General features: G+C 48.0%; 3 protein-coding genes across 12 annotated transcripts; all 3 read right to left on the bottom strand.

The window, feature by feature from the left end:
• Window positions 1–571: 571 nt before the first annotated feature.
• Window positions 572–22,883, bottom strand: LOC134421565 (UDP-glucuronosyltransferase 1A1-like). Of its 10 annotated transcripts, none has more exons than XM_063162718.1 (6): window positions 17,507–17,808; window positions 10,743–11,378; window positions 5,979–6,110; window positions 5,786–5,873; window positions 4,870–5,089; window positions 572–1,572 (listed from the first exon to the last, which is right to left on the bottom strand). In XM_063162718.1, exons 1-6 carry the CDS (start codon window positions 17,717–17,719, stop codon window positions 1,275–1,277), a joined length of 1,587 nt encoding a protein of 528 aa, XP_063018788.1. In that variant the 5' UTR covers window positions 17,720–17,808; the 3' UTR covers window positions 572–1,274. The 10 variants fall into 10 exon arrangements, with proteins under 10 accessions (XP_063018788.1, XP_063018787.1, XP_063018786.1 ...); XM_063162717.1 differs by lacking the exon at window positions 17,507–17,808 and adding an exon at window positions 15,231–16,081 and having other exon boundaries at window positions 10,743–10,836; XM_063162716.1 differs by lacking the exon at window positions 17,507–17,808 and adding an exon at window positions 15,416–16,081 and having other exon boundaries at window positions 10,743–11,021.
• A 775-nt stretch (window positions 22,884–23,658) lies between these two features.
• Window positions 23,659–24,617, bottom strand: LOC134421060 (UDP-glucuronosyltransferase 1A1-like). Its single transcript, XM_063161429.1, has 2 exons — window positions 23,720–24,617; window positions 23,659–23,667 (listed from the first exon to the last, which is right to left on the bottom strand). The coding sequence occupies exons 1-2, from the start codon at window positions 24,569–24,571 to the stop codon at window positions 23,659–23,661; spliced, it is 861 nt and encodes a 286-aa protein (XP_063017499.1). The 5' UTR covers window positions 24,572–24,617.
• Window positions 24,618–25,573: 956 nt separating this feature from the next.
• On the bottom strand, window positions 25,574–26,688 carry LOC134421059 (UDP-glucuronosyltransferase 1A1-like). The gene has a single exon (XM_063161428.1). The coding sequence runs from the start codon at window positions 26,615–26,617 to the stop codon at window positions 25,574–25,576; it is 1,044 nt and encodes a 347-aa protein (XP_063017498.1). The 5' UTR covers window positions 26,618–26,688.
• Window positions 26,689–27,179: the final 491 nt, after the last annotated feature.

Raw genomic sequence — 27,179 nt, 5'->3', positions numbered from 1 at the left:
TGCAGCTGTCACCAGAGCCACGGGCACAGCCTGAGCTGTCACCTCAGGACGGTGTGGAGCTGCAGGAGCTGCATTTCCAAGCAGCTCAGCCCTCACACACCCCAAAGAAAGGTCTCCTTCTGTTTGTGGTGGGCAGCAGGAGGGGAAGAAAAGTGCTGGGCAGGTTGTGGGTGTCCAGGAGATTTGGGCACTACAGTGGGGACAGGCTGAGGACAGAGCCTGCCATGGATTTCACACAGCTTCCCCTGAAATCCCTGGTTTTCCAAACTGCCAGGGAAAGGAGCAGCAGCAGGTGCTCAGCAGGACACCTGTGCTGCCCTGGTGTACTGGGACCCCCCAGCTCAGAGCCTGGAACATTCACCTGGGAGCTGTGGCAGCCTCAGGATGGCACCTCTCAGCAAGGAGCAGGTCACAGGCAGCAGGGACAGCACTGCTGAGAAGGGGTTTGTGTACCAAGGTGGTTTTCACACCATCAAACCATGGGGATTCAATCTGTCCCTTCTCCAGCTCTTTTTCCATCAGCAAACAAGCATTCCCCCCCATAACTCTCAAGACAGAAAACACAGCAGCCTTTATTTTTGGTATTTGGGGTTTATTTGTAGGGCTGGGGGTTGGGGGTCTTTCCCTGAGCATCACCTACAAAGAACAAATCAGTTGTGGGGGTTTATAAGCAAAGCTCACAAACTCTTCTCACTAGCAGGTGAGCTCCAGCTACAGCACATCTGCCTGATGGGCAATTTGGGGGAAACACCAGTGCTTTTCCAGCAGCTTGATATTGTTCAGGGCCTTGTAAACCCATGAGGATGTGCATAGATCTTTGTCTGCGTGACAGGAACTGCGAGTGTACAACATTTGCCTCTCCTACAACAGCAGCCACGCAGAGATTTCAAACAGGAATCTGTCTGACCAGATGGTTCTCCTAAAGTCCTCCAAAATCCCTACCTATCTCTGCTGCAGGGAGAGGTTGAAAGAAAAAGTCACTGAGTCCTCTGCACACTGACAGGTGGAAGCCAGGGGCCGGGGATTTCACACTCAGACCTTCCCAAGTGACTGCAGCACTCCTACACAAGGCATTTTCAACAACCCATTCTTAATTAAAAAGCCAAAATTAGATCAGCGGAACAGCCCATCTCGTGCTGCTATTTCAAAGGATCCCTATCATTCCTTGGCTGAAAATCACAGTGTTTGATTCATTGCAGTGCAATTCGAGCTGTTCCCCGGCCCCGCTGCCGTGTTTGGAGCAGGAGCTCGGTCACCACCACCGTCCCCAGGTGCTAGTGGGACTTGGCTTTGGTGGCCTTGCCCGTCCTGCCCTTCTTGCCGCAGCACCTGCGGCAGCAGCAGAGGCAGCACTTGAAGGAGATGAAGAGGAAGAGGAGGGTGACGGCGGCCAGGAAGGCGATGACGTCCAGCGAGTGGTACTGCACCCAGTTGAGGTCGTGGGCGGCGGGGCGCAGGTGAGGGGCCCCCTTGTGCCTCATCACAAACTCCACCCAGTGCACGGCCAGGTCCAGAGGGTGGATGGGTCTGTCCAGGTGCAGGTCGGAGAGGCGCTGGATGTTCTCCTTGTACCTGCCGAGAGAACGTGGGGCCCTTTGAACCCCTCAGCGAAATCCCCAGGGCCCCGCCCTGGCAGGATACACCAGAGAGTCTAGGCTGGAAGAGGAGACCTCCCCATGGAGCCTTGCAGCACTATGATCCACCCCAGCTCCTTCCCCCGTATGTCCCAGATTCTCATGGTTTTTCCTTTCCCTGTTCCCTCATTGTTTGTGGTACCCTTGGTGGCCAGCCCTGTCTTCCCTGTAGGGCACTGTCCTCAGACCATTTGCCACTGACCCCACAGTTAACCTTGTGCAGAGCACATGGACAGGGCTTTGTCCCTGATTTCCTCTTCATCATTGTCCCAGATTGCAAGGCAATGCGTGTTCTGTTTGCCATCTGTTAGAGGTGTGGCAGATGTCTTCTGTTAATTGGGCAGTTTTCTTTATCTCTCCCACAATCACTCCTCCCTCTGAGGAGATATCTGCTGATAACAGCTATTGAATGTCACTGCATGGCTGATAAGAACTGCAGCATCCCATTGGGAGATGTGAGCCCAGAGGGAGGAGCCAAGCATTCCTAACTGGATATAATCTGAGCTCGTGGGACAGCAAGGCAGCTTCTCCACTGGATTCCCAGAGGAACAGCTGCCCCTTCCACTGGATCTTCAGAAGAAGATTGCACCTTTCTACTGGATCCCTGCTCCAACAGAACCACCCCTGACACTGCAGGAGGGCTGCAGCCACATTTCCAATGGGACTGCCACCAACACCCTGACCCACAGGGTGTCAGGCTGGGTTCTGACTCTGTCAGTGTTGGTTTTGTTTACTGCATTGTTTATTTATCTTTTTATTTTCTTCCCTAATAAAGAACTGTTATTTCCTGTTCCCACATTTTTGCCTGAGAGCCCCTTAATTTCAAATTTATAACAATTTGGAGGGAGGGGGGTTTACATTTTCCATTTCAGAGGAGGCTCCTGCCTTCCTTAGCAGACTCCTCTTTCCAAACCAAGACAATCGTGCAGAAATAAACCTTCACTGGAACTGACCATATAAAGGCCCTTTTGCCTCTCTTGGCTGAGCTAGCCCTGGTGAGTGTGGGTTGTGTGGACTTGACTGTCTGAATGCTCACCCAGGTGGCTTTTCCACAGGAGTTGTGTCACCATTGAACAAGAAATGACACAAATTCACTTGAAGACTGGTTTGCAGGAGAAGGCTGAAAAATTGCAAAACTATACTATACTACATTAATACTAACTTAAAACTATACTAAAGAGATACTATACTACACTACAGAAAAACCCATGACTGAGACAGCCAGGACACAGCTTTTAGTGATTGGCTAATCACCCAGCTTTCACTGGTGTCCAATTAACAAAATCATTTTTGGTAAACAATCTCCATAACATATTCCACATGTGCAAAAACAGGAGCAGTGAATAGAGATAAGAATTGTTTTCTTCTCTGAGGTTTCTCACTGCCCTCCCTAGAAAAAATCCTGGGAGAGGGAATTATGTCTCTCTCTGTTCAGAGAATGTGAATGCCACAGAGATGCTTACAGGAAAACAGCTATCAGCACCCACCACCTAAACCCCAAGCTGCTGCAAGAGAAGGTGTTGCTCAAACATGGAGTTGATGCCTTGGGATTTCAGCTTTTATGTTATTAAAATCCTGAACTGCTTTTGGGTGGAACTCTCCAACTCTACACCCTGTCAGCTGCTGTTCTCCCATTTTATTCAGGCACAATTCCTCTGGGCCTGAAACTCAGGGATACCCTACAGCCTCAGGCCCTGAAAAATGTAAACAGCAGTGAACTGGAGGGGCAAACTGGGGATATGTGCCCTCATAGCCTGAAGGTGTAATTGGGATATTTACCCCTGATATGTAAATGGACCAAACTTATAATTGTCTGGAAAAACTCGTGACCATCATTTGTCTTGGGTGTAGTGTCTAGGAGGCTTCTGACTGCCCAAGCTGTATCTACTGAAGGCCTTTAATAAATACCCACTTTATTCTCTTAACCCTGTCTAGCCTCTGTTCTAGAGGGCCACTCCAAGGATCAGTTTTCTGGCACCCCAGATGGGACAAGAAAAGCTTCTGGAAAACCCTTGGACCAGAGAAAAATTCAGCTTTTAAAAATTCCCTCTTAACTCTCTTAATCTTTTCTAGCCTCTGTTCTAGGTAGCCACCCCAAGGCATCAGTATCACAGGGTGGGGTGGGTTGGAAGGACCTTGAAGCTCATCCCTCATGGGCAGGGACACCTTCCATCAGGCCAGGTTGATCCAAACCCCATCCAGGACACTTCCAGGGATGGGGCAGTCGCAGCTCTTGTGCTACTGAGCCCCTTGAGAAGGATAATGGCAAAGTTAGAGGCCCAGGAAGAGACAAAAAAATGAAAAAAAGAAAAAAGATGGAAGCTTAGTTTGAGCTCTCAGCAGAATCTCTGGGGTGAAGGTCTCTGGCTGAAAGGGGAGACTGGGGGTGGAAAAGCTGGCCAGCTCAGCTTTTCCAGCTGCATTATTATTGTTTTTGTTAGATGCAGTGTTATAGTGCTATAATAATACTTATTATTAATAATTTAATTGCCATTAAATATGGCAATTTAAATGCCATAAAAATTGGATAGGAAACAATGTCAATAAGCTGCTATTTCTCAGGAATGTTGAGTTTTCTAGTCCTTGGCATCCTTTAAATGGGAGCAGGGAAGAGTTCTCATGTCTCAAAGAAATCTCTGTGCTGCCTTTAAGCCCCTTGGGTGTGCTGACTGCAGCCCTGTGATGCTCCCTGGGTTTCCTCAGTGCATCCCTGCATGTCCCTCCTGCTCTGTGCTGGGATTGCCCAGCCTTGCTGAGCCAGGCAAGGCTCTCTGTGCTCACTGAATTCCTCATGAGCACCGAGGGGGAGAAAAATGCCTGAGAAAACTCACCTGTAAGATAAATGAGTGATAAATATGTTTGATATTTAACCCCACTGACCTGTGTCACCAGAGATTTGGGAACAAAAGCTGCTTGCCACTTGTGTCAAAGCCCTCTCTGTCACTGCCTTGGCTTTAAGAAGGTGACACAATTTTTTTGGCAACTTGATTACTTCCATTGCATTCCCAGCCCATCTGCCCTGCTCCCTGCAGCCTCCCTTCTCTTGTCCACTGAAGGGGACAGCCTGGAGTTAATCCAGGGCGAGCATCAGCTTCTCCATGGAAGCAGCTGCTATCAAATCCAAACTTTTGATCCAAGAAGCCATTTAGGAAGAGCAAAACACCCTGCTAAGCTGGAAGTGAACGTGCTGGGGCTGCACAGTAAGAAGGGGGAAGGCTGTGCCTCCGGTACTGACGTTTTGTCGTTGATCACGGCTTTCAGGGCGTTGGAGATGTCGGTGGAAGTCATCTCCAGGATGTTGAGGGTCAGCCCTGCTCCGCGGGACTCCACTCGCTTGGCGTTGTCCATCTGGTCCCCGAAGAGAGGCATCAGCACCATGGGCACAGCGTTGCAGATTCCCTCATAAACGCCGTGGGAGCCTCCGTGGGTGATGAAGGCACGAGTCTTGGGGTGGGCTGTGGAGGGAAGCACAGGCTTGTGTCAGCTCCTGGAATTACTGACTCCCAGCAACACGTCCCTGGGGAAAGAACATGCACCAGAAAGGGCCATGGTTGGGATAAATCAAGGATTTGGGGCTGTTGTGAGAGCATCATCCCTTATGGCCAGACTTAGGGACTGGAACTTTGTAGATTCTCTGTCTTGGTTTGGGGTAATCCTCCAACTTTAGGATTAAACCAGAGCCAGGAGAGGTTAGAAAGGATGTTACCACTAATTAGTTTTTCACCATCTCTTCCATGGTAGTGAAGGTCTCTCACAGCTGAACCTGTTCTGTTACCAGCAAATCTGGCAACAATTCCACCACTTTAAAATCCCAAAGACCTGTCTGGAAGTGCTCCCTTGAGGACCATGAAATTTCTTTTCAAGCCAGAAGACAGGACAAAACCACAGCTGGCTGTTGAGACTGCTTAATGAGACATACTCTCATCTTTGTCTGCTACTGGAGTGTTGGAAAGCCTTTTCAAACAGATTTGTGTCATAATTTGGCAATTCCCAGCTAAGTTCCTAAAGGACCAGCTCTGGCTCCACCAGCAGAGGAAGGTTTGTGACCCACAGTGCTGAGTCAGGGGATGGTAACTCACACCTGACGCACAGATGATGCCCTTGGGGCCTCACCACGGCAGCCTGGTGTCAGCCCAGGGTGCCAGACCTACCCAGGAGGTCGTTCTGAGGCAGCCACTTGACGAGCTTCACGTTCTTGGGCAGGTTGGGGGGTGCCTTGCCTGTGTAGCGCCAGAAGACCTGGCAGGGGAAGCAAAGCCAAGTCAGATCCCAGCAGGAGAAGGGAGGGAGGAGCTGAGAGCAGCGTGGAGCTGCTCTGCTGGAGGGGGAAGAGGGGATTGGTACCGTCTGAGGGACTGTTCCCAAGCCCTCCGCGATCTCCATGGCTTTCTTCATGGGAATCTCGGACACCATGGAGCCCAGCGAGAAGACAACGATGCCGTGCTCTCCAGAGGCGTTCACCATGGCTTCAAATTCCTGCCAAAGGAAAGCAGGCCTTTAGTTAAAGCCCTTTCTCTTGTCAGGGGTGGAATTGCTGCCACCTTCCCACAGAACTCTCTGGAAAGGCAACGGAACAAGCAGTGAGCACGACAAAACTGGGACCAGGAAAACGAGTGGTTATTGGTAGTTCTGCATCCAAAGCAGCACGGCCAGCAGGTCCAGGGATGGGATTCTCCTCCTCTTGTGAGTCCACACCTGGATCCTGCATCCAGCTCTGGGATCATCAGCATGAGAAGGACATGGGATTGTTGGAGCAAGTCCAGAGGAGAACCATGGAGTTGACAGGGAGTCAGGAGCACCTCCCTTGGGGGGGACAGGCTGGGACATCCTGTTCAGCCTGGAGCAGAGAAGATTTTTGTGTGGAGACCTCAGAGCCCCTTTCCAGTGCCTGAAGAGGCCCAGAAGGAAGCTGGAGAAGGACTCCTCATGAAGAGTACTCCCTGCTCTTCCAGGGAGCAATGGGTTCAAACCAAAAGAGGGGAAATTTGTGTTAGGTATCAGGAAGAAATTCTCTCTGAGGGTGGGGAGGCCTCACAGGCCTCTGGCACAGGATGTCCAGAGAAGCTGTGGCTGCCCCTGGATCCGTGGGAGTGCCCAAGGGGAGGATGGATGGGGTTTGGAGCCACCTGGGATAGTGGAAGTTGTCCCTGCCCACATCAGGGGATTGGACTGGATGTGCTTTAACATCCCTTCCACCCCAACCTGTTCTATGATCCTAAAGAAAATGAGTCTTTGGGAAGTAAAAATTGGCACACTTAACCCAAGCCTGGATTCAGAGCTGGTGTTCTTCTCTCCAGGCCACGCAGCTACAAGAGAGAATTAAAATCCTGGAAGAGGGTTCTGACAGCAGATATCTCAAATTTCTAATATCTGGATTTATTGTATCTGCTTTGGGTGTGATAACATTGAACTGCTGCCAGTTTTGTCTCTCTTTTGTTTGAGTGATTTAAATAATAGAAGGAGATCTAGCACTGGAATCCAGGAACAAAAAGATTCCAATGAAGCAGAAAAAACCAGCCCAAGGCTGGAGCAAAAATTCTTTTAAACAGAAAAATGTTTGGATGAGCCAAGGAAGGAAAGGCAAAACTGGAGGAAATTGTTGCAGGCATCAAAGCTAAATAAGAGAGAAACAATGAACTAAATGTTTCTGTAAGTCTGGCAATTGCCAGATGTTATCTCTGGGATCTGAGGGGATAACCACAGAACCATGGAATGCTTTGGGTTGGAAGGGACTTTGAAGATTGTCTCATTCCAACTCCCTGCCATGGGCAGGGACAACAGAGACTGACTCTGTCAGTTTATGCTCTTTTCCATATTTTTGTGGCTGTCTCAAGGCCTATTTAATCCTTTTTATATTCTGTGGGACATCAGTTTTACTTTGTTTTTTAGATGGTTTTGAGTTCCAAGGTCTGACTTTCTGCTCAGAAGTTCTCCTGCTATGAGAAAGTGCTTTGCAGCCCTGCTTTGGGGTTATGCACATTATTTTAGTAGTGGTTTTAATCAGCACCTGCTCATACTTTTACAAAATATCTGCAGTAGAGACTCATGCAAAAAATAAGAAAATTAGCAGGATTTCTCAATGGAAAGTGGGGGATATCCCATACTGAGAAATTTTGGCACAGCTGAAGCACAATACAGTTGCAGCGCAGAGTATTTTACACAAAAGTGGCAAAAGCGTTGCTTCACTGGTGATGGGGATTTAATTCCAGCCTGTCTGAACTGTCTGAAGTTCATGGAACATCCTCAGTTGGAAGGGACCCACGAGGATCATTGATCCAACCCCTGGCCCCGCACAGACACCCCAACATTCCCACCCTGTGCATCCCTGGTGTCCAAACCCTCCTGGAGCTCTGGCAGCCTCGGGGCTGTGCCCATTCCCTGGGCAGCCTGGGCAGTGCCCAGCACCCTCTGGGGGAAGAACCTTTCCCTAAAATCCAACCTAAACATCCCCAACACAGCTCCAGCCATTCCCTCCGGTGCTGTCCCTGGCCACAGAGAACAGAGATTGGAGCTGTCCCTCCACTGCCCTCTTAAGAAAGCTGGAGACAGGAAAAAGGAAAAGGGAATGGAAATAGACAGGAAAATTGGAAAAGAAAAATCCTTTTTTAGTTTTTTTTTGTGCAGGTTTGACTGGGAATGCCGAGGCATCCCACAAAGTAACTTTTCCCTCATTGTTGAAGGAATGCAGCGGCGCAAAATGCACTCCCAGCCACTTCCACCTGGCATCCTTTATTCCAGCCTGGGAGCTCCATCTCCTGGAGAGAGCTCACAGCGCACCCAACAGCTAAACTCGGGACAAAAACGGGAACTAACCTGGGATAATTTGTTTCCCCGAGTGCAGCCTATGCCTCCGACCAAGACCATGTTGGGCATGAGGGGCCTGGGGTACTCAAAGACAAAGTCGTATTTCATGAGCCAAACAGCGGCATGGCTGAACAGCTCGGGCATGGTCGCCTCCCGCTGCAGGAACTCCCGGATCAAGGGATCGTAGGGGGAATAAAGGACAGAGCAGGCCAGCGAGCTGCCCAGGGTGGCCAGGAGGTTGCCCAGGCGCTGCCCGAAGGACATGCGGTCCGTGGAGCGCGTGAAGAACCGCGGGACGTAGGAAGGAGGGCTGGGACACATTGTGGCCTGGAATTCCACGCTGCACGGCAGCCCCCGCAGGAAGTACACCGAGGGCAGGGACAGATGTTCTGCCAGTATCTGCCCACATGGGAAGAAGGGATCCATAAAGATGGCATCAAATTTGCTTCCTTCGAGGTACTGGATCAGCTCTTTGTCGGACAGCAGACGCTTGCAGGAATCCAAGAACATGCTTGTAAAATTGGCAATTTTGGAGAGTTTTTTCAAGAAGGGCTGAGGTGTGAAACTCCTGTGGCCCATCTCTTTAAATTCTGCCTCCACAAACTCCTTGGTGTAGGACACAGGGTAGGTTTTCAAGGTGTAAATTGGGGATGAATGGATCCGCAAATTTATCTCCGGCGCAACCACCACGATTTCGTGTCCCTTGTCCCTGAGCTTCTCTATGACCGGGAGTGTGCTGAGCCAGTGGCTGCCATCAATGGGTATGACCAAGAGCTTCCCACCTTCACCAGAAGTCCACAGCAGCAGGAAAAACACAGCCCAAGAGGCAAGAGAAAGAAATCCTGGCTTTGGAGAAACCATTTCTCCAGTGCCGCTAGCGAAGTTATAAACGGCGGTGAAACTGCGGCTGGGGATGAGGAGTGAATCACGGGGTGCTTCCCACTTGAATTTTAACTAAGGTGGGTTTTTAATTTTTAACAGGCAGAAATTGGGGTAATTTTTAACTGTGGGTAAATATTGGTTTTATCATCTGTTCACAGAGAAGGCTTTCAGTGAGTGGCTGTCGTGAGGTGAAGCTATGAATGTCTGGACTGACACCAGGAGGGAGGCGTGACCGACAGCCTGTGGGGCTGAGAGGCTGAATGAGAGCCATGAATGGGCTGACCAGCAATCACTACATCATTAACATCCAGTTAATGATCAACCCACTACCTTGAGTCCACTGCACTGATTGGACATGGAACTCGGCACAAATCTGACCTTTGGATTGCTTTGTGCCCCCAGAGTGTAACCAAGGAGCTAAGATTGACAGAGGTTTGATAAGAGGGGGTTGTAAAGGTTTATCTCCAGATTTGTTGCTCTATCACAGCAGTTATCAAAGTGAAAGCCCTGAATTTACAGTAGTAAATGTATTGTAAGCAGAGCAATAACTCCTGCTGTCACAACACCACAGTGTCTGAAAGCAGAATAACCCAGGGAAATCTGCACTATTTGCACAGCACGACGGGATTCTGAACAAGGGAGAGTAGTTACAATCCTGAACGCTTCCTTTCCCAACCATCCTCTTATTTGCTATCTTGCACTGCTGCTCGCACAAATCCAGAGGCAGAAGAGCTCCCTCTGCTGTCTTTGCACACCCCTAGTTTTGGGCTGTAGGCGCACATGGAATCACGGAATATCCCAAGTTAGAATTTCCCGACCCACAGGGATCATTGATCCAACCCCTGGCCCTGTACAGACAGCCCCAACAATCCCACCCTGCGAATCCCTGAGAGCATTGTCCAAACACTCCTGGAGCTCTGGCAGCCTTGGGGCCAAGCCCATTCCCTGGGCAGCCTGGGCAGTGCCAGCACCCTCTGGGGGAAGAACCTTTCCCTAAAACCCAAGCTGATCCCCTCTCCTGGTGTTCTGTGCTTTGCCCAGCTTCCTGTTCAGTGGCACAGCAAAAGTGCCTGGGTATATCCACAGAGTTAATACTATATTTCCAATTTTTGTTCAATCAAGTCTCCTGCAATTACCTGGCATTCCACATTCCTTAGGGATATTAAATCCTCTGACCTAGAATTATTTTGTCATTTGCCTGGACATAGAGCGTGCCACGAGAGATGGTGACCACCCAGCCTATGCTCTCCTGGAGAAAAACCCTTCAGCAAGCCTTGTGATCATCTCAAAGCCTAAGATTCCCACTCCCATGCCATCCTTGGATTTGATCACATCCTGCCTCAAGCACACAAATATCACTACATGAAACACTTGAAGCAAGCACATGCTGAACAAGCACCCTCAGGGTAAGCAGCGACAAACCTTTGAGAGTGGCTTCTTCTGCAGACAGTTGATGCCTCCAACATAGACCATGTTGGGCATGATGGGGCGCGGATACTCAAAAACAAAGTCGTATCTCATCAGCCACACTGATGCTTGGCTGAACAGCTCCTGCATCGTCACATCCCTGTGCAGGAACTCGGAGGCCAAGCTCTCGTATTTCAAATAAAACAGGTGGCAAAGCAAAGGCTCGGAGAGCCCGATCAAGAAGTTCTTCACTCGCTCTGGGAACGCCATGTGGTCGGAAAGAGATGATAAAGTCTTGGGCACGTAGGATACAGGGCTGGGAGACTGCGCGGCTTTGTAGTCTAAGGTGCAAGGAAGGCCGCGCATGAAGTACACAGAGGGGAGGGAGAGATACTCAGCCAGAATGGGCCCACAGGGCAGCACAGGGTCCATCATGATGGCATCGAATTTGCTGTCCTGGAGGTACTTCATGAGCTCTTTGTCAGACAAGAGATGCCGACAAGCAGAAGTGAACATGTTGGTCAGCTCTGTGATGTTTCTGAGTAAAAGTGAGAGCGTTAGACTCTCAAAGCTATTTTCCCCCAACTTCTGGTAGTATTGGTCCACAAACTCCTGGGTGTAAGGCACCGAATATGTTTTGATGGTGAAGGACTGGGAGCTTTTCAAGAGCAAGGCAGCATCAGGAACCACAGCCACGATTTCATGCCCCTTCTCCCAGAGTTTCTCCAGGACCATCCGCATGCTCAGCCAATGACTTCCATCCTGAGGCACCACCAAGAGCTTCCCACCATCTGCCAGACTCCAGAAAGCAAGGAAAAGCACAAGCCCAGCATGTACCTGATGCTTCCACATAACTGTCATGGGGGCAGGCAAAGAAACTAGCTGCTCCTCCTTGCGTTGTTCAGCAGCATATGAAGAAAAAGCTCCTTGTACCTCATTTATATTGTGGCGGACACCAATGTTTTATCTCTACAAAATGTTTACTGATACAAGTTACTGGAGTTCAAAGACCATATTGCTGATAAAAGCCTTGATTAAAGTGCTATCAAGGCACCTATGCTTTGCTATTCATTTAGGTTATCTCAGATTATTCACAATAATCAGTAGAAAAAGCAGTTGTCATGGAGGGGTTTTGCTGTGTCAGGGTTGTTTCAAGTGACTCACTGTGCACTCAACTGACCCGGGCCAGATTCAAATCAGTAATCAAATTTGAGGCCACTCCACAGAGCTTATATCACAAGAATTGTGTTGCACTGTTGACAAGCAAGACCTAACCCCCAAACTTTGCTCAGGAAGGTGACTGGAGTTCACAGAGAATGTCCTCCATGGCAAGCTGGAGCTGGCACATGGAGCAGCGGAGTCACCAAAGTTTGGGTAACACATTAACCAACCACCTTTCACCTTCTTAGCAAAGCAGTGATAGAGCAGAAAGCACAGTTTGTGCTCAAGAGGGGCCATCAGAGTTCATAGGTGAATGGCTCGAGGCTAAACATCTTTCTGAAAAGCAATGATACAGCAGAATATGGGGCTCTTGCTCAAGAGGGGCCACGGGAGTTCGGGGTGAGAGGCTACAGGACAAATGGGTTTGAAGGCTCTTAATAACAGTCCCTTTCCCAAATTTCAGAAGTCTTGGCTGTGGTACATGGTATGTGGAAGTCCATACTCCTGGACAGAAGGGCCTGGCCAAGCAGATCTCACCTGCCATTAAGGCATATTCCACACGGGCAGGGAAAAGCTGGATGCCAAAAGTTTGCAAGTTTACAAGAGCAACACAAGATACAGGAATAGTACCTGGACAAGAGCTGGCTGGAAAAGACAGATTCTTTTAGATCCCCCAACCAAGCACTCCTGAACAGAGTGAAATCTGATCAGTTTCTGCAGGCCTGGAAGGGTTCTTTTGGAGCAGGTAGGAATGATTGGAAATCTGATCCATGAAATGGCTACCTTTGCCAAAGGTACCTGAGTGTGATAAATACACTTCCAGGGCTAATCCTAAGTGTTATTCCAAGATTAAGACTAAGTGTTTCCTAAAATGTTTATTTGGAGAGGAGGTCTTCCATGTGGCCAATTAAAGAAAAGGGGTTCTTAAAAGCCAGCAAGAAGGACAGTAATGTTTATGGAAAATGAACTAAATAGGAAGGAATTTCAGACATCGGGGGGAGGGTTAGATTGGATATTAGGAAAAATTTCTTCATGGAAAGGGTTGTCAAGCACTGAAAGGGGTTGTCCAGGGGAGTGGTGAAATCACCATCCCTGGACGGGGCCCTTGGGGCCACGGTTTAGTGGTAGACCTGGCAGCGCTGGACTAATGGTTGGACTCTGATTTTAGAGGGCTTTTCCAATTTTACAGCTCCATAACTTGATGCAGTCCCATTCTGCAGCTGGTGAAGCAGAACTGTGGCTCTAGCTGGCAGTGGGGTAGCACTGAAAGACCAAAAATGACAGGAGGTGGAGGGAAGGGATTCTCACCTGCCAGGGGTGCATTTTCTGTGGTAAAAAGATCTCAAGTAATGAGGTGACGCAGCATTCAACAAGCCTTAAGGTGGCAGTACATACTCAAGTAGTGAGCTCAGAGTTGCAAAAACTCTCAAAAACTCTCACTCTGCATAAAGGCCTCTCAAATCCTGGTACTTGGTACCAAATCACTCCCACCTAGTTAAGCTCTGCTAACATTTCAGCCAAACTTGTATCATCTGTGAGACACTAAAACAAAACCCTATAAAACAACACTAAAGAGGTAAGAAAACCCCCTCAACCCAAACCCTTGAGGCCAAGCTCAGAAAAGTTTGAAAGAAAAAAAGAAGTTCACAAGAGTTCAGCAAAAGTTCATAGAAGCTGTGACACTGGATTTTGAGCAGCACATCAACACCCTCCATGTGTTTACGAGTGCAGAGACTGAAGTCCACAAGCCCAGCCCATTCCAAAGGTGAGACAGCAGGAGAAAGTCAAGCAAAAGTACAGAACTGAGTGCAAAGGTTGTAAGCTGGAAACAGTACAGCAAATATCTGAGCTAATGCAATCCATGATTATCTCTCCTGTAAGCCTACAAATCCTGGCAGGCAGCCTGTACCTCTTATTAACCCCCTAAATCCCTTTTAAATTCACAGGGTTTGTCTACAAAAAAGAAAATCTGCACCTCTTGAGTGGCTGATTTGGGTTTTTTTGGGCCATGGTGTGAAAAAATATTCCCCTTTGTTTGCTCTAAGCTTGTTGCATTTCAGTGTTAGTCATAGGACAAATATTGGGAAAAACTATCAGTAACCCTTGCGCCTTTAGCTATGATTTTCCAGATTTTACAGACCTCTGCCATAATTATCATAGGTTTAGCTGTGCACTTTATTGCCTGTCTGCTTTTCTAGCCTGAGTGCCAAGTTTGAATAGTCTTAAAAATCCTCCATTTTTTCTGTGTGAGATTGAGCTTTTTCTGAAATATCTGACTTATCTCAGCATTTTGTAAAGCAAATATCTGAAAAAACCAATAGGAATAGTTATTATTAAAAATAGAATCCATGAGGATACTCTGCATACCCCAAAATCTATTTGAAAGCACATTAAAAAACCAGCTGAAATGAATTCATTTTAGAAGAATAAAGTAACTTATACTTTGTTTTTTCGATGTTGGATATAAATTTAACTATAGAGCACCACTGGCCTGGGATATACAAGCTGGAAAAATGGGCCTATAAAGGCCTCATAAAGGTCAGCAAAGGCAGATGCAAAGTTGTGCCTCTGAAACAGGATAATTTCATGCCACAAGACAGGTGCACAATAGCTTGAATGCAGGAGATAACAAAAAGTTAAAGAAAATAAATGAGATTAACAGTGACAGGACAAGAGGTAAAAATCACTGCAACATGGAAAATTCAAACAGGATTCAAGAATCAATTTGATATAATAAAGTGTGTTCTCTAAAGGAGATACATGAAATTTGACAAGAGAGAGAAAGGAACAACCTGACCTGGACATATTCTGATAGAAAGTTCTTGGAGAAGACTTTAATGTCCTTCCAGGTAACAATGTTTTATGAGTTTAAGACAAGTCAAAGCAGAGAGGATCCTTCTTTAAGGAAAAAAAAAAAAAAAAGACAGAATTGCTGAGGAGATCAGACAGAGGATAAATGGAGTGCTCCTCAAATCAAAGGGTGTCTTGCACCACATCAACAGCCTACTCCAAACCCAAAGCTGCCTTGAGCAGGGAGCACAGAGCCAATGGTGATTCTACCAGAGCTAATTCCATACACAATATTTTCTCCAACTTTCTACTCTGATAATCCTTCCCAGATACCAGAACAAGCACTCCCCTGCAAAGCACGAACACTTTGAAACCCTCCTTTCTAATAAAAGCTGTCTTTCAGCTTCCCTGAGATTTCCAAAGCCTGCAAGAACAAGAAGAGAAAACAGAGCGCGACCCACCTGACTTAGCTTCTTGTAAGCACAATTTACTCCACTAATCAGAACCATGTTGGGCATCAAGGGCTTTGGGAAGTGCAAGACAAAGTCCAGCTTCATGAGCCAAATGGAAGCCTGGCGCAGGAGATCCGGCACGGTCACCTCCCGCTGCAGGAACTCCGAAGCCAGTTCTGCATAAGGTTGGAAGACAATGTCGCAGAGGAAGAAATTGGGGATGTCATAGAGCATGTTCTTCACCCGCTGGAGAAAGGTCATGCGGTCTGTAAGGTCTGTAAATACTCTGGGGACATAGGAAGGGGGATTGGGGCACTGGGTGGCTTGATATTCCAAACCACACGGAATTTGCTGCAGGAAATACACGGAAGGCAGGGAAAGATACTCGGCCAATATTGCCCCACAGGGGAGGACAGGATCTGTGAGGACAGCATCAAACTTGCTCTCCTCAAGGTACCTGATGAGCTCCTTGTTGTGGATTAAGTGTGTGCAGGTGGCCAGGAACAGAGCAGATGTCTTCTTTGCCTGTTGGTACTGTCTAATGACTCTTTCCAGAAAAGGTCCTCCTTTAAATAAATCCATTACTGACCCTTTGAAAACTTTGTCCATCTCTTCCTGAGTGAAGGGGACTGGGTACGTTTTCATCACAAAGCTCTTGGATGGTTTGATCTGCAGGGAGACTTCGGGTGCCACCACGACCACCTCGTGTCCCTTCTGCTGGAGCATGTCCAGCAATTCCCGCATGCTGAGCCAGTGGCTCCCGTCCACTGGCACCACCAGGAGCTTCCCAGCAGCAGCCAGACCCAGCAGGGACAGGAGCAGAAGCACAGCTGGTGGAGAAGCACTGAGCCCCAGGGCCATTCCTGCAGGGATCAGCTGAGAGCCTCCAGGGAAGGAAACCCGCGGCAGCACAGGAGCTCCGGCGCTCGCTCCGCGCTTCTCAGCAATCTCTGACACAGCCCAACTTTGTATCCTTGCTTTATCTGCTCTGTTGTAAATGTGTAATCACTGCTGTGATAAAAGGCTGCATAACCAGCAGCAAAGGTCAGGCCGGTGATAGATGTGGGGGATGCAACTGATAAGCCTCACGTTTTTATTAATCTTGGCAGCTCTTTCACCTTTGAGCACCACCAGATCAGCCAACACAACCTGTTCAGACTCCTCAAATTTGTTACTAGGCTGCAAACAGTCATTATCACCATGGCAAAATTTTCCTAGATCTACCAGCAAACTGAGGGGCTGCTTCTCAGCCTGAGAACCCCCAGCCTGCCACCTTCCTCCAGATTCCAGCTTTGGAAATACCCAGGTGAAAAAGCAGAAAAAATTCAGCAACAAAGAAAGACGTAGAGAGGCAACAAGGACAGCAGCCTTAGGTGCTTTTCTCAGTAAACACTAGAACCAATTAAAGCTACAATTTGTGAATTAGGAATTGCACCTGACTGCATGCCATTGACAGCCCCACAGATCCATTTGTAACTCACTAAGAGAGTACCAAGTTTCAAAAAGTCACACAATGTAGCTCTGAATACGAGAAATGAAAACAGCAAATGCAGAGCACACTTTAGAGGTAAGAAAGTACAGGACTGCTGCCTACAAATGGAAAGGGAGAGAAAAATTCAGGAACATTCATCCAACTACCCAACATGGGAAGGCAATTCCCATCTGCAACCCAAGGTTCAAGCCTCCTGAACACAGAAATTACATCACAGCACAAATTAAAATCAAAATGCAACCCACCTGAGGCAGCTCCTTGTGAGCACAGTTTACTCCTCCTATTGGAATGATGTTGGGCATCAAGGGTCTTGGATAGTCTAGCACAAATTCCAGCCTCAGAAGCCAAACAGAGCCCTTGCGTAAGAGATCCTGCACAGTCACCTCCCGCTGCAGGAACTCTGAAGCCAGTTTTGAGAATTGGTCAAAGGCAAAATTACAGAGGAAAAGGTTTTGGGTGTCAAAGAGCAGATTCTTCACTCGCTGGAAAAAGGTCATGCGGTCAGTCAGGTCTGAAAATGATCTGGGCACATAGGAAGGAGGATTGGGACACTGAGTGGCTTCAAAATCTAACCCACATGGGATTCCTCGCAAGAAATAGATAGAAGGAAGGGAAAGATGCTCAGCCAGGATCACCCCACAAGGTATTACAGGGTCTGTAAGGATGGCATCAAACTTGCTCTCCTCAAGATAGCTCATGAGCTCTTTGTCTTGCAGTAGATGTTCACAACTGCTAACTGCCAAATTACCAAGTCTTTTCATATGTTGGTACAATTTAGGAAATCTTTCCAGAAAAGATCCTTCTTCTAATGAAGCATGTAGAAATGCCTTGAAATCTTCCTCCATCTCTTCCTGTGTGATGGGGCCTGAGTGCCTTTTCATCACAAAGTTATTTGATTGTTTGATGTGCATGGAGACTTCAGGTGCCACCACGACCACCTCGTGTCCCTTCTGCCTCAGGATGTCCAGCACCTCGCGCATGCTGAGCCAGTGGCTCCCGTCCACCGGCACCACCAGGAGCTTCCCAGCAGCAGCCAGACCCAGCAGGGACAGGAGCAGAAGCACAGCTGGTGGAGAAGCACTGAGCCCCAGGGCCATTCCTGCAGGGATCAGCTGAGAGCCTCCAGGGAAGGAAACCCGCGGCAGCACAGGAGCTCCGGCGCTCGCTCCGCGCTTCTCAGCAATCTCTGCCACAGCCCAACTTTGTATCCTTGCTTTATCTGCTCTGTCGTAAATGTGTAATCACAGGTGTCATAAAAGGCTGCATAACCAGCATCAGAGTTCAGGCAGCTGATAAATGTAGGGGATGCACCAGATAAGCCTCATTTTTTTATTAATCTTGGCAGCTCTTTCACCTTTGAGCACCACCTGCCAAGGCAACACAACCCCTTTGGACTCCTCAAATTTGCTGCTAGATGGCAAAGATCCATTATCACCAAGCCAAAATTTTCCTAGATCTGCCAGAAAACAGAGGGGCTGATTCTCAACCTAAGAGCCCCCAGCCTGCCACCTTCCTCCGGATTCCAGCTTTGGCAATACCCAGGTGAAGAAGCACAAAAATTCCACGGCAAAGCAAGACGTAGGGAGGCAACAAGGACAGAACCCTTAGGTGCATTTCTCAGTAAGTACCAGAACCAACTACAACAATTTGTGAATCAGGGATTGCACCTGTCTGCAAGGCTTTGACAGCCCCACAGACACGTTTGTCACTTACTAAGAGAGTACCAAGTTACACAAAGTCACACAACACACACAGTGTAGCTCTGAATATATGAAATCAAAGCAGCAAATGCAGAGCACATTTTAGAGGTGACAAGGCAAAAGACTGATGCCTACAAATGGAAAGGGAGAGAAAAATTCAGAAGCATTCATCCAACCACTCAACATGGGAAGAAAATTCCCACCTGCAACACAAGGTTCAAGACTCCTGAACACAGAAATCCATTACAGCACAAATTAAAATCAAAGTGCAACTCACCTGAGGCAGTTCCGTGTGAGCACAGTTTGCTCCTCCAATGGGAATGATGTTGGGCATCAAAGGCCTGGGGTACTCTAGCACAAATTCTGACCTCAAGAGCCAAACAGAGCCCTTGTGAAAGAGATCCTGCACAGTCACCTCCCGCTGCAGGAACTCTGAAGCCAGTTTTGAGAATGGGTCAAAGAGAAAATTACAGAGGAAAAGGTTTTGGGTGTCAAAGAGCAGATTCTTCACCCGCTGGAAAAAGGTCATGCGGTCTGTCAAGCCGGAAAATGATCTGGGCACATAGGAAGGAGGATTGGGACACTGAGTGGCTTCAAAATCTAACCCACATGGGATTGCTCGAAAGAAATAGATAGAAGGAAGGGAAAGATGCTCAGCCAGGATCACCCCACAAGGTATTACAGGGTCTGTAAGGATGGCATCAAACTTGCTCTCCTCAAGGTACCTGATGAGCTCCTTGTTTCGCAAGAGCTGTTCACAGATGGAGAAACAGTAATCAGTGAATCTTTTCGAAGCTTCTACTACTTTGAAAAATCTTTCAAAAAAAGATCCATCTTGAAATATAATATTAAAAAAAGCCTTGAATGCATTGTCCATATCTTCCCGTGTGTGGGAGACAGGGTACATTTTCATCACAAAGTTATCTGATGGTTTGACGTGCAAGGACACTTCAGGTGCCACCACAACCACCTCATGTCCCTTCTGCTGGAGCATGTTCAGCCCCTCACGCATGCTGAACCAGGGGCTCCCGTCCACCGATACCACCAGGAGCTTGCCAGCAGCAGCCAGACCCAGCAGGGACAGGAGCAGAAGCACAGCTGGTGGAGAAGCACTCAGTCCCGGGGCCATTCCTGCAGGGATCAGCTGAGAGCCTCCAGGGAAGGAAACCCGCGGCAACACAGGAGCTCCGGCGCTCGCTCCGCGCTTCTCAGCAATCTCTTCCACAGCCCAACTTTGTATCCTTGCTTTATCTGCTCTGTGGTAAATGTGTAATCACTGCTGTGATAAAAGGCTGCATAACCAGCAGAAAAGTTCAGGCAGCTGATAATATGGGGATGCAACCGATAAGCCTCATGTTTCTATTAAAATATGTTTGCAGATCTTTCACCTTTTACTGCCACGTGCCAAGCCAACAGAGCCCTGTCAGACTCCTCAAATTTGCTGCTAGATTGCAAACTTCCATCACCCTGGCAAAATTTTCCTAGATCTACCAGAAAACCAAGAGCCTGATTCTCAGCCTGAGAGCCCCCAGCCTGCAACCTTCCTCCAGATTCCAGCTTTGGAAATATCCCATTGAGGAAGCACAAAAATTCAATGGCAAAGAAAGACGTATGGAGGCAACAAGGACAGAAGCCTTAGGTGCATTTCTCAGTAAACACCAGAACCAATTACAGCTACAATTTGTGAATTAGGAATTGCACCTGACTGCATGCCATTGACAGCCCCTCAGACGCGTTCGTCTCTCACTAAGAGAGTACCAAGTTACACAAAGTCACACAACGTAGCTCTGAATATGTGAAACGAAAGCAGCAAATGCAGAGCACACTTTGGAGGTGAGAAGGTACAGGACTGCTGCCTATAAAAACTCAGGAGCATTCATCCAACCACACATCATGGGAAGGCAATTCCCATCTGCAACACAAGGTTCAAGCCTCCTGAACACAGAAATTACATCACAGCAAAAATTAAAATCAAAATGCAACCCACCTGAGGCAACTCCTTGTGAGCACAGTTTGCTCCTCCAATGGGAATGATGTTGGGCATCAAGGGTCTTGCATAGTCTAGCACAAATTCTGACCTCAAGAGCCAAACAGAGCCCTTGTGAAAGAGATCCGGCAAAGTCACCTCCCGCTGCAGGAACTCTGAAGCCAGTTTTGTGTATGGGTCAAAGAGAAAATTACAGAGGAAAAGGTTTTGGGTGTCAAACAGCAAATTCTTCACCCGCTGGAAAAAGGTCATGCGGTCTGTCAAGTCGGAAAATAACCTGGGCACATAGGAAGGAGGATTGGGACACTGAGTGGCTTCAAAATCTAACCCACATGGGATTGCTCGAAAGAAATAGATAGAAGGAAGGGAAAGATGCTCAGCCAGGATCACTCCACAAGGTATTATAGGATCTGTAAAGATGGCATCAAACTTTCTCTCCTCAAGATACCTGATGAGCTCCTTGTTTTGCAGAAGATGCCTACAGCTGGAGAAAAATAAATCAGAGGATCTTTTCATAGCTTCTACTGTTTTAAAATATCTTTCAAAAAAAGATCCATCTTGAAATGTAATATTAAAAAATGCCTTGAATGCATTGTCCATATCTTCCCGTGTGTAGGGGACCGGGTAGGTTTTCATCACAAAATTCTCTGATGGTTTGACGTGCAAAGCCACTTCAGGTGCCACCACGACCACCTCGTGTCCCCTCTGCTGGAGCATGTCCAGCCCCTCCCGGATGCTGAACCAGGGGCTCCCGTCCACCGATACCACCAGGAGCTTCCCAGCAGCAGCCAGACCCAGCAGGGACAGGAGCAGAAGCACAGCTGGTGGAGAAGCACTGAGCCCCAGGGCCATTCCTGCAGGGATCAGCTGAGAGCCTCCAGGGAAGGAAACCCGCGGCAGCACAGGAGCTCCGGCTCTCGCTCCGCGCTTCTCAGCAATCTCTGCCACAGCCCAACTTTGTATCCTTGCTTTATCTGCTCTGTGGTAAATGTGTAATCACGGGTGTGATAAGGGGCTGCATAACCAGCAGCAAAGTTCAGGCAGCTGATAAATGCGGGGCATGTACCAGATAAGCTTTGTGTTTTATAACAAAACCTTTAGCACTTTTGTCACTTTGAGTGCCACCTGCCAAACCATTGTAGCCCTTTGACACATCTGAAATTTGCTGTTACGTCTCACACAGCCATCATGATCAGGGCAAAATTTTCCTAGATCTGCCTGCAAATAGAGAGACTGCTTCTCAACCTGAGATGCCCCAGCCTGCCACCTTCCTCCAGATTCCAGCTTTGGAAATACCCATGTGAACAAGCACAAAAAATTCAACGGCAAAGAAAGATGTAGTGAGACAACAAGGACAGAAGCCGGAGGTGTATTCTCAGTAAACACCAGACCCATCTATAATTTGTGAATTAGGAATTGCACCTGTCTGCAAGGCTTTGACAGCCCAAAAGACTCATTCGTCACTTGCTAAAAGAGTACCAAGTTACACAAAGTCACACAACGTTGCTCTGAATACGTAAAATGAAATACAGCAAATGCAGAGCACACTTTGGAGGTGAGAAGGCACAGGACTACTGCCTACAAAAATTCAGGAACATTCATCCAACCACCCAACATGGGAGGAAAATTCCCATCTGCAACACAAATTTCAAGCCTCCTGAACATCACACCACAGCACAAATTAAAAACAGAATGTGACCCACCTGAGGCAGCTCCTTGTGAGCACAGTTTGCTCCTCCTATTGGAATGATGTTGGGCATCAAAGGCCTGGGGTACTCTAGCACAAATTCTGACCTCAGGAGCCAAACAGAGCCCTTGCGTAAGAGATCCAGCACGGTCACCTCCCGCTGCAGGAACTCTGAAGCCAGTTTTGAGAATGGGTCAAAGACAAAATTACAGAGGAAAAGGTTTTGGGTGTCAAAGAGCAGATTCTTCACCCGCTGGAAAAAGGTCATGCGGTCTGTCAAGTCGGAAAATGATCTGGGCACATAGGAAGGAGGATTGGGACACTGAGTGGCTTCAAAATCTAACCCACATGGGATTCCTCGTAAGAAATAGATAGAAGGAAGGGAAAGATGCTCAGCCAGGATCACCCCACAAGGTATTACAGGGTCTGTAAGGATGGCATCAAACTTGCTCTCCTCAAGGTACCTGATGAGTTCCTTGTTTCGCAAGAGCTGTTCACAGTTGGAGAAACAAAAATCAGTGAATCTTTTCGAAGCTTCTACTGTTTTAAAAAATCTTTCAAAAAAAGATCCATCTTCAAATGTAATATTAAAAAATGCCTTGATTGCATTGTCCATCTCTTCCTGTGTGAAGGGGACCGGGTACCTTTTCATCACAAAGTTCTCTGATGGTTTGATGTGCAAGGAGACTTCGGGTACCACCACGACCACCTCATGTCCCTTCTGCTGGAGCATGTTCAGCCCCTCACGCATGCTGAACCAGGGGCTCCCGTCTACCCATACCACCAGGAGCTTCCCAGCAGCAGCCAGACCCAGCAGGGACAGGAGCAGAAGCACAACTGGTGGAGAAGCTCTGAGCCCCAGGGCCATTCCTGCAGGGATCAGCTGAGAGCCTACAGGGAAGGAAATCCGCAGCAGCACAGGAGCTCCGGCGTTCACTCCGCGCTTCTCAGCAATCTCTGCCACAGCCCAACTTTGTATCCTTGCTTTATCTGCTCTGTGGTAAATGTGTAATCACTGCTGTGATAAAAGGCTGCATAACCAGCAGAAAAGTTCAGGCAGCTGATAATATGGGGATGCAACCGACAAGCCTCATGTTTCTATTAAAATATGTTTGCAGATCTTTCACCTTATACTGCCACGTGCCAAGCCAACAGAGCCCTGTCAGACTCCTCAAATTTGCTGCTAGATTGCAAACTCCCATCACCCTGGCAAAATTTTCCTAGATCTACCAGCAAACCAAGAGCCTGCTTCTCAGCCTGAGAGCCCCCAGCCTGCAACCTTCCTCCGGATTCCAGCTTTGGAAATATCCCATTGAGGAAGCACAAAAATTCAATGGCAAAGAAAGACGTATGGAGGCAACAAGGACGGAAGCCTTAGGTGCATTTCTCAGTGAACACCAGAACCAACTACAACAATTTGTGAATTAGGAATTGCACCTGTCTGCAAGGCTTTGACAGCCCCTCAGACGCGTTCGTCTCTCACTAAGAGAGTACAAAGTTACACAAAGTCACACAACGTAGCTCTGAATATGTGAAACGAAAGCAGCAAATGCAGAGCACACTTTGGAGGTGAGAAGGTAAAAGACTGCTTCCTATAAAAACTCAGGAGCATTCATCCAACCACACATCATGGGAAGCCAATTCCCACCTGCAACACAAGGTTCAAGCCTCCTGAACACAGAAATTACATCACAGCAAAAATTAAAATCAAAATGCAACCCACCTGAGGCAACTCCTTGTGAGCACAGTTTGCTCCTCCAATGGGAATGATGTTGGGCATCAAGGGTCTTGCATAGTCTAGTACAAATTCTGACCTCAAGAGCCAAACAGAGCCCTTGTGAAAGAGATCCGGCAAAGTCACCTCCCGCTGCAGGAACTCTGAAGCCAGTTTTGTGTATGGGTCAAAGAGAAAATTACAGAGGAAAAGGTTTTGGGTGTCAAAGAGCAAATTCTTCACCCGCTGGAAAAAGGTCATGCGGTCTGTCAAGTCGGAAAATAACCTGGGCACATAGGAAGGAGGATTGGGACACTGAGTGGCTTCAAAATCTAACCCACATGGGATTGCTCGAAAGAAATAGATAGAAGGAAGGGAAAGATGCTCAGCCAGGATCACTCCACAAGGTATTATAGGATCTGTAAAGATGGCATCAAACTTGCTCTCCTCAAGATACCTGATGAGCTCCTTGTTTTGCAGAAGATGCCTACAGCTGGAGAAAAATAAATCAGAGGATCTTTTCATAGCTTCTACTGTTTTAAAATATCTTTCAAAAAAAGATCCATCTTGAAATGTAATATTAAAAAATGCCTTGAATGCATTGTCCATATCTTCCCGTGTGTAGGGGACCGGGTAGGTTTTCATCACAAAATTCTCTGATGGTTTGACGTGCAAAGCCACTTCAGGTGCCACCACGACCACCTCGTGTCCCTTCTGCTGGAGCATGTCCAGCCCCTCCCGGATGCTGAACCAGGGGCTCCCATCCACCGATACCACCAGGAGCTTCCCAGCAGCAGCCAGACCCAGCAGGGACAGGAGCAGAAGCACAGCTGGTGGAGAAGCACTGAGCCCCAGGGCCATTCCTGCAGGGATCAGCTGAGAGCCTCCAGGGAAGGAAACCCGCGGCAACACAGCAGCTCCGGCGCTCGCTCCGCGCTTCTCAGCAATCTCTGCCACAGCCCAACTTTGTATCCTTGCTTTATCTGCTCTGTCGTAAATGTGTAATCACAGGTGTCATAAAAGGCTGCATAACCAGCATCAGAGTTCAGGCAGCTGATAAATATGGGGGATGCAACTGATAAGCCTCATGTTTCTATTGCAAAATCTTTGCAGCTCTTTCACATTTGAGCGCCACGTGCCAAGAAAACATAACCCCTTCAGACTCCTCAAATTTGCTGTTAGCTGGCAAACATGCCTCACCATGGCAAAATTTTCCTACATCTGCCAGCAATCAGTGAGGCTGCTTCTCAACCTGAGAGCCCAGATCCGGCCACCTTCCTCCAGATTCCAGCTTTGGAAATATCCCATTGAGGAAGCACAAAAATTCACCAGCAAAGAAAGACGTAGGGAGGCAACAAGGACAGAACCCTTAGGTGCATTTCTCAGTGAACACCAGACCCAACTACAACAATTTGCTTATTATGGATTTCACCTGACTCTAAGGCTTTGTCCGCCCCACAGATGGGTTTCTAAGTCACTAAGAGTGTACCAAGTTACACAAAGGTACCAATAACTAGAGATTGTAGGGACACTTAAAACTGGACGTGACAGAGAAAAGAAAATCCGGTGCTCACTGGGCATGCTTTGACAGAAGGTTCTCAGAGAGACTTGAAACGTTCCTCCAGGTGACAATGTTTGTTGCGCCTATGGCAATTTAGAATATTGAAAATCCCTCATTGAGGGAATGAAAGGAGACAGAATTGTAGAGGAAATCTGCCTGATTGGATCAGATTCTGAATGAACATGTCCTCAATTTAAAGTGTGTCTTGCGTCACATCAACTACCTTGATGAAAGAGGCTCTGAGGAACCCACTTCGATCCAAAGCTGTCTCGGAGCAGAGACACAGGACCAATGGGGATCTACTAGAGATAACTCCATATACAGTACTTTCTCCAACTTTCTACTCTGATAATCGTTCCCAGATACCAGAACAAGCACCTCCCTGCAAAGCATGAGCAGTTTGAAATCCTCCTTTCTAATGAAAGCTGTGTTTCAGCTTCCCTGAGATTTCCGAAGCCTGCAAGAACAAGAAGAGAAAACAGAGCGTGACCCACCTGACTTAGCTTCTTGTAAGCACAATTTACTCCACTAATCAGAACCATGTTGGGCATCAAGGGCTTTGGGAAGTGCAAGACAAAGTCCAGCTTCATGAGCCAAATGGAAGCCTGGCGCAGGAGATCCGGCACGGTCACCTCCCGCTGCAAGAATTTCGAAGCCAGTTCTGCATAAGGTTGGAAGACAACGTCGCAGAGGAAGAAATTGGGAATGTCATAGAGCATGTTCTTCACCCGCTGGAGAAAGGTCATGCGGTCTGTAAGGTCTGTAAATACTCTTGGGACATAGGAAGGGGGATTGGGGCACTGGGTGGCTTGATATTCCAAACCACACGGAATTTGCTGCAGGAAATACACGGAAGGCAGGGAAAGATACTCGGCCAGTATTGCCCCACAGGGGAGGATAGGGTCTGTAAGGATGGCATCAAACTTGCTCTCCTCAAGGTACCTGATGAGCTCCTTGTTGTGGATTAAGTGGGAGCAGGTGGCCAGGAACAGAACAGAGGCCTTCTTTGCCTGTTGATACTGTCTAATGACTCTTTCCAGAAAAGGTCCTCCTTTAAATAAATCCATTATCGACCCTTTGAAAACTTTGTCCAGCTCTTCCTGAGTGAAGGGGACTGGGTACATTTTCATCACAAAGTTCTTGGATGGTTTGATGTGCAGGGAGACTTCAGGTGCCACCACGACCACCTCGTGTCCCTTCTGCTGGAGCATGTCCAGCAATTCCTGCATGCTGAGCCAGTGGCTCCCATCCACCGGCACCACCAGGAGCTTCCCAGCAGCAGCCAGACCCAGCAGGGACAGGAGCAGAAGCACAGCTGGTGGAGAAGCACTGAGCCCCAGGGCCATTCCTGCAGGGATCAGCTGAGAGCCTCCAGGGAAGGAAACCCGCGGCAACACAGCAGCTCCGGCGCTCGCTCCGCGCTTCTCAGCAATCTCTGCCACAGCCCAACTTTGTATCCTTGCTTTATCTGCTCTGTCGTAAATGTGTAATCACAGGTGTCATAAAAGGCTGCATAACCAGCATCAGAGTTCAGGCAGCTGATAAATATGGGGGATGCAACTGATAAGCCTCATGTTTCTATTGCAAAATCTTTGCAGCTCTTTCACATTTGAGCGCCACGTGCCAAGAAAACATAACCCCTTCAGACTCCTCAAATTTGCTGTTAGCTGGCAAACATGCCTCACCATGGCAAAATTTTCCTACATCTGCCAGCAATCAGTGAGGCTGCTTCTCAACCTGAGAGCCCAGATCCGGCCACCTTCCTCCAGATTCCAGCTTTGGAAATATCCCATTGAGGAAGCACAAAAATTCACCAGCAAAGAAAGACGTAGGGAGGCAACAAGGACAGAACCCTTAGGTGCATTTCTCAGTGAACACCAGACCCAACTACAACAATTTGCTTATTAT

The sequence above is a fragment of the Melospiza melodia genome, chromosome 8, assembly GCF_035770615.1.
Source record: "Melospiza melodia melodia isolate bMelMel2 chromosome 8, bMelMel2.pri, whole genome shotgun sequence".
NCBI classification, from domain to species: domain Eukaryota; kingdom Metazoa; phylum Chordata; class Aves; order Passeriformes; family Passerellidae; genus Melospiza; species Melospiza melodia.
This window is presented reverse-complemented; position numbering and strand designations above follow the sequence as displayed.

Coding starts and splice junctions, on each gene's coding strand:
- LOC134421565 (XM_063162717.1), bottom strand. CDS start 15,991: ATGGCCCTGGGGCTCAGTGCTTCTCCACCAGCTGTGCTTCTGCTCCTG. Junction 10,837..15,230: donor GCTTCCATTTGGCTCATGAA/GCTGGACTTTGT, acceptor GTGGCTGATGAG/ATACGACTTTGTTTTTGAGT. Junction 5,874..5,978: donor TGGGAACAGTCCCTCAGACG/GTACCAATCCCC, acceptor TTCCCCTGCCAG/GTCTTCTGGCGCTACACAGG.
- LOC134421060 (XM_063161429.1), bottom strand. CDS start 24,571: ATGGCCCTGGGGCTCAGTGCTTCTCCACCAGCTGTGCTTCTGCTCCTG.
- LOC134421059 (XM_063161428.1), bottom strand. CDS start 26,617: ATGGCCCTGGGGCTCAGTGCTTCTCCACCAGCTGTGCTTCTGCTCCTG.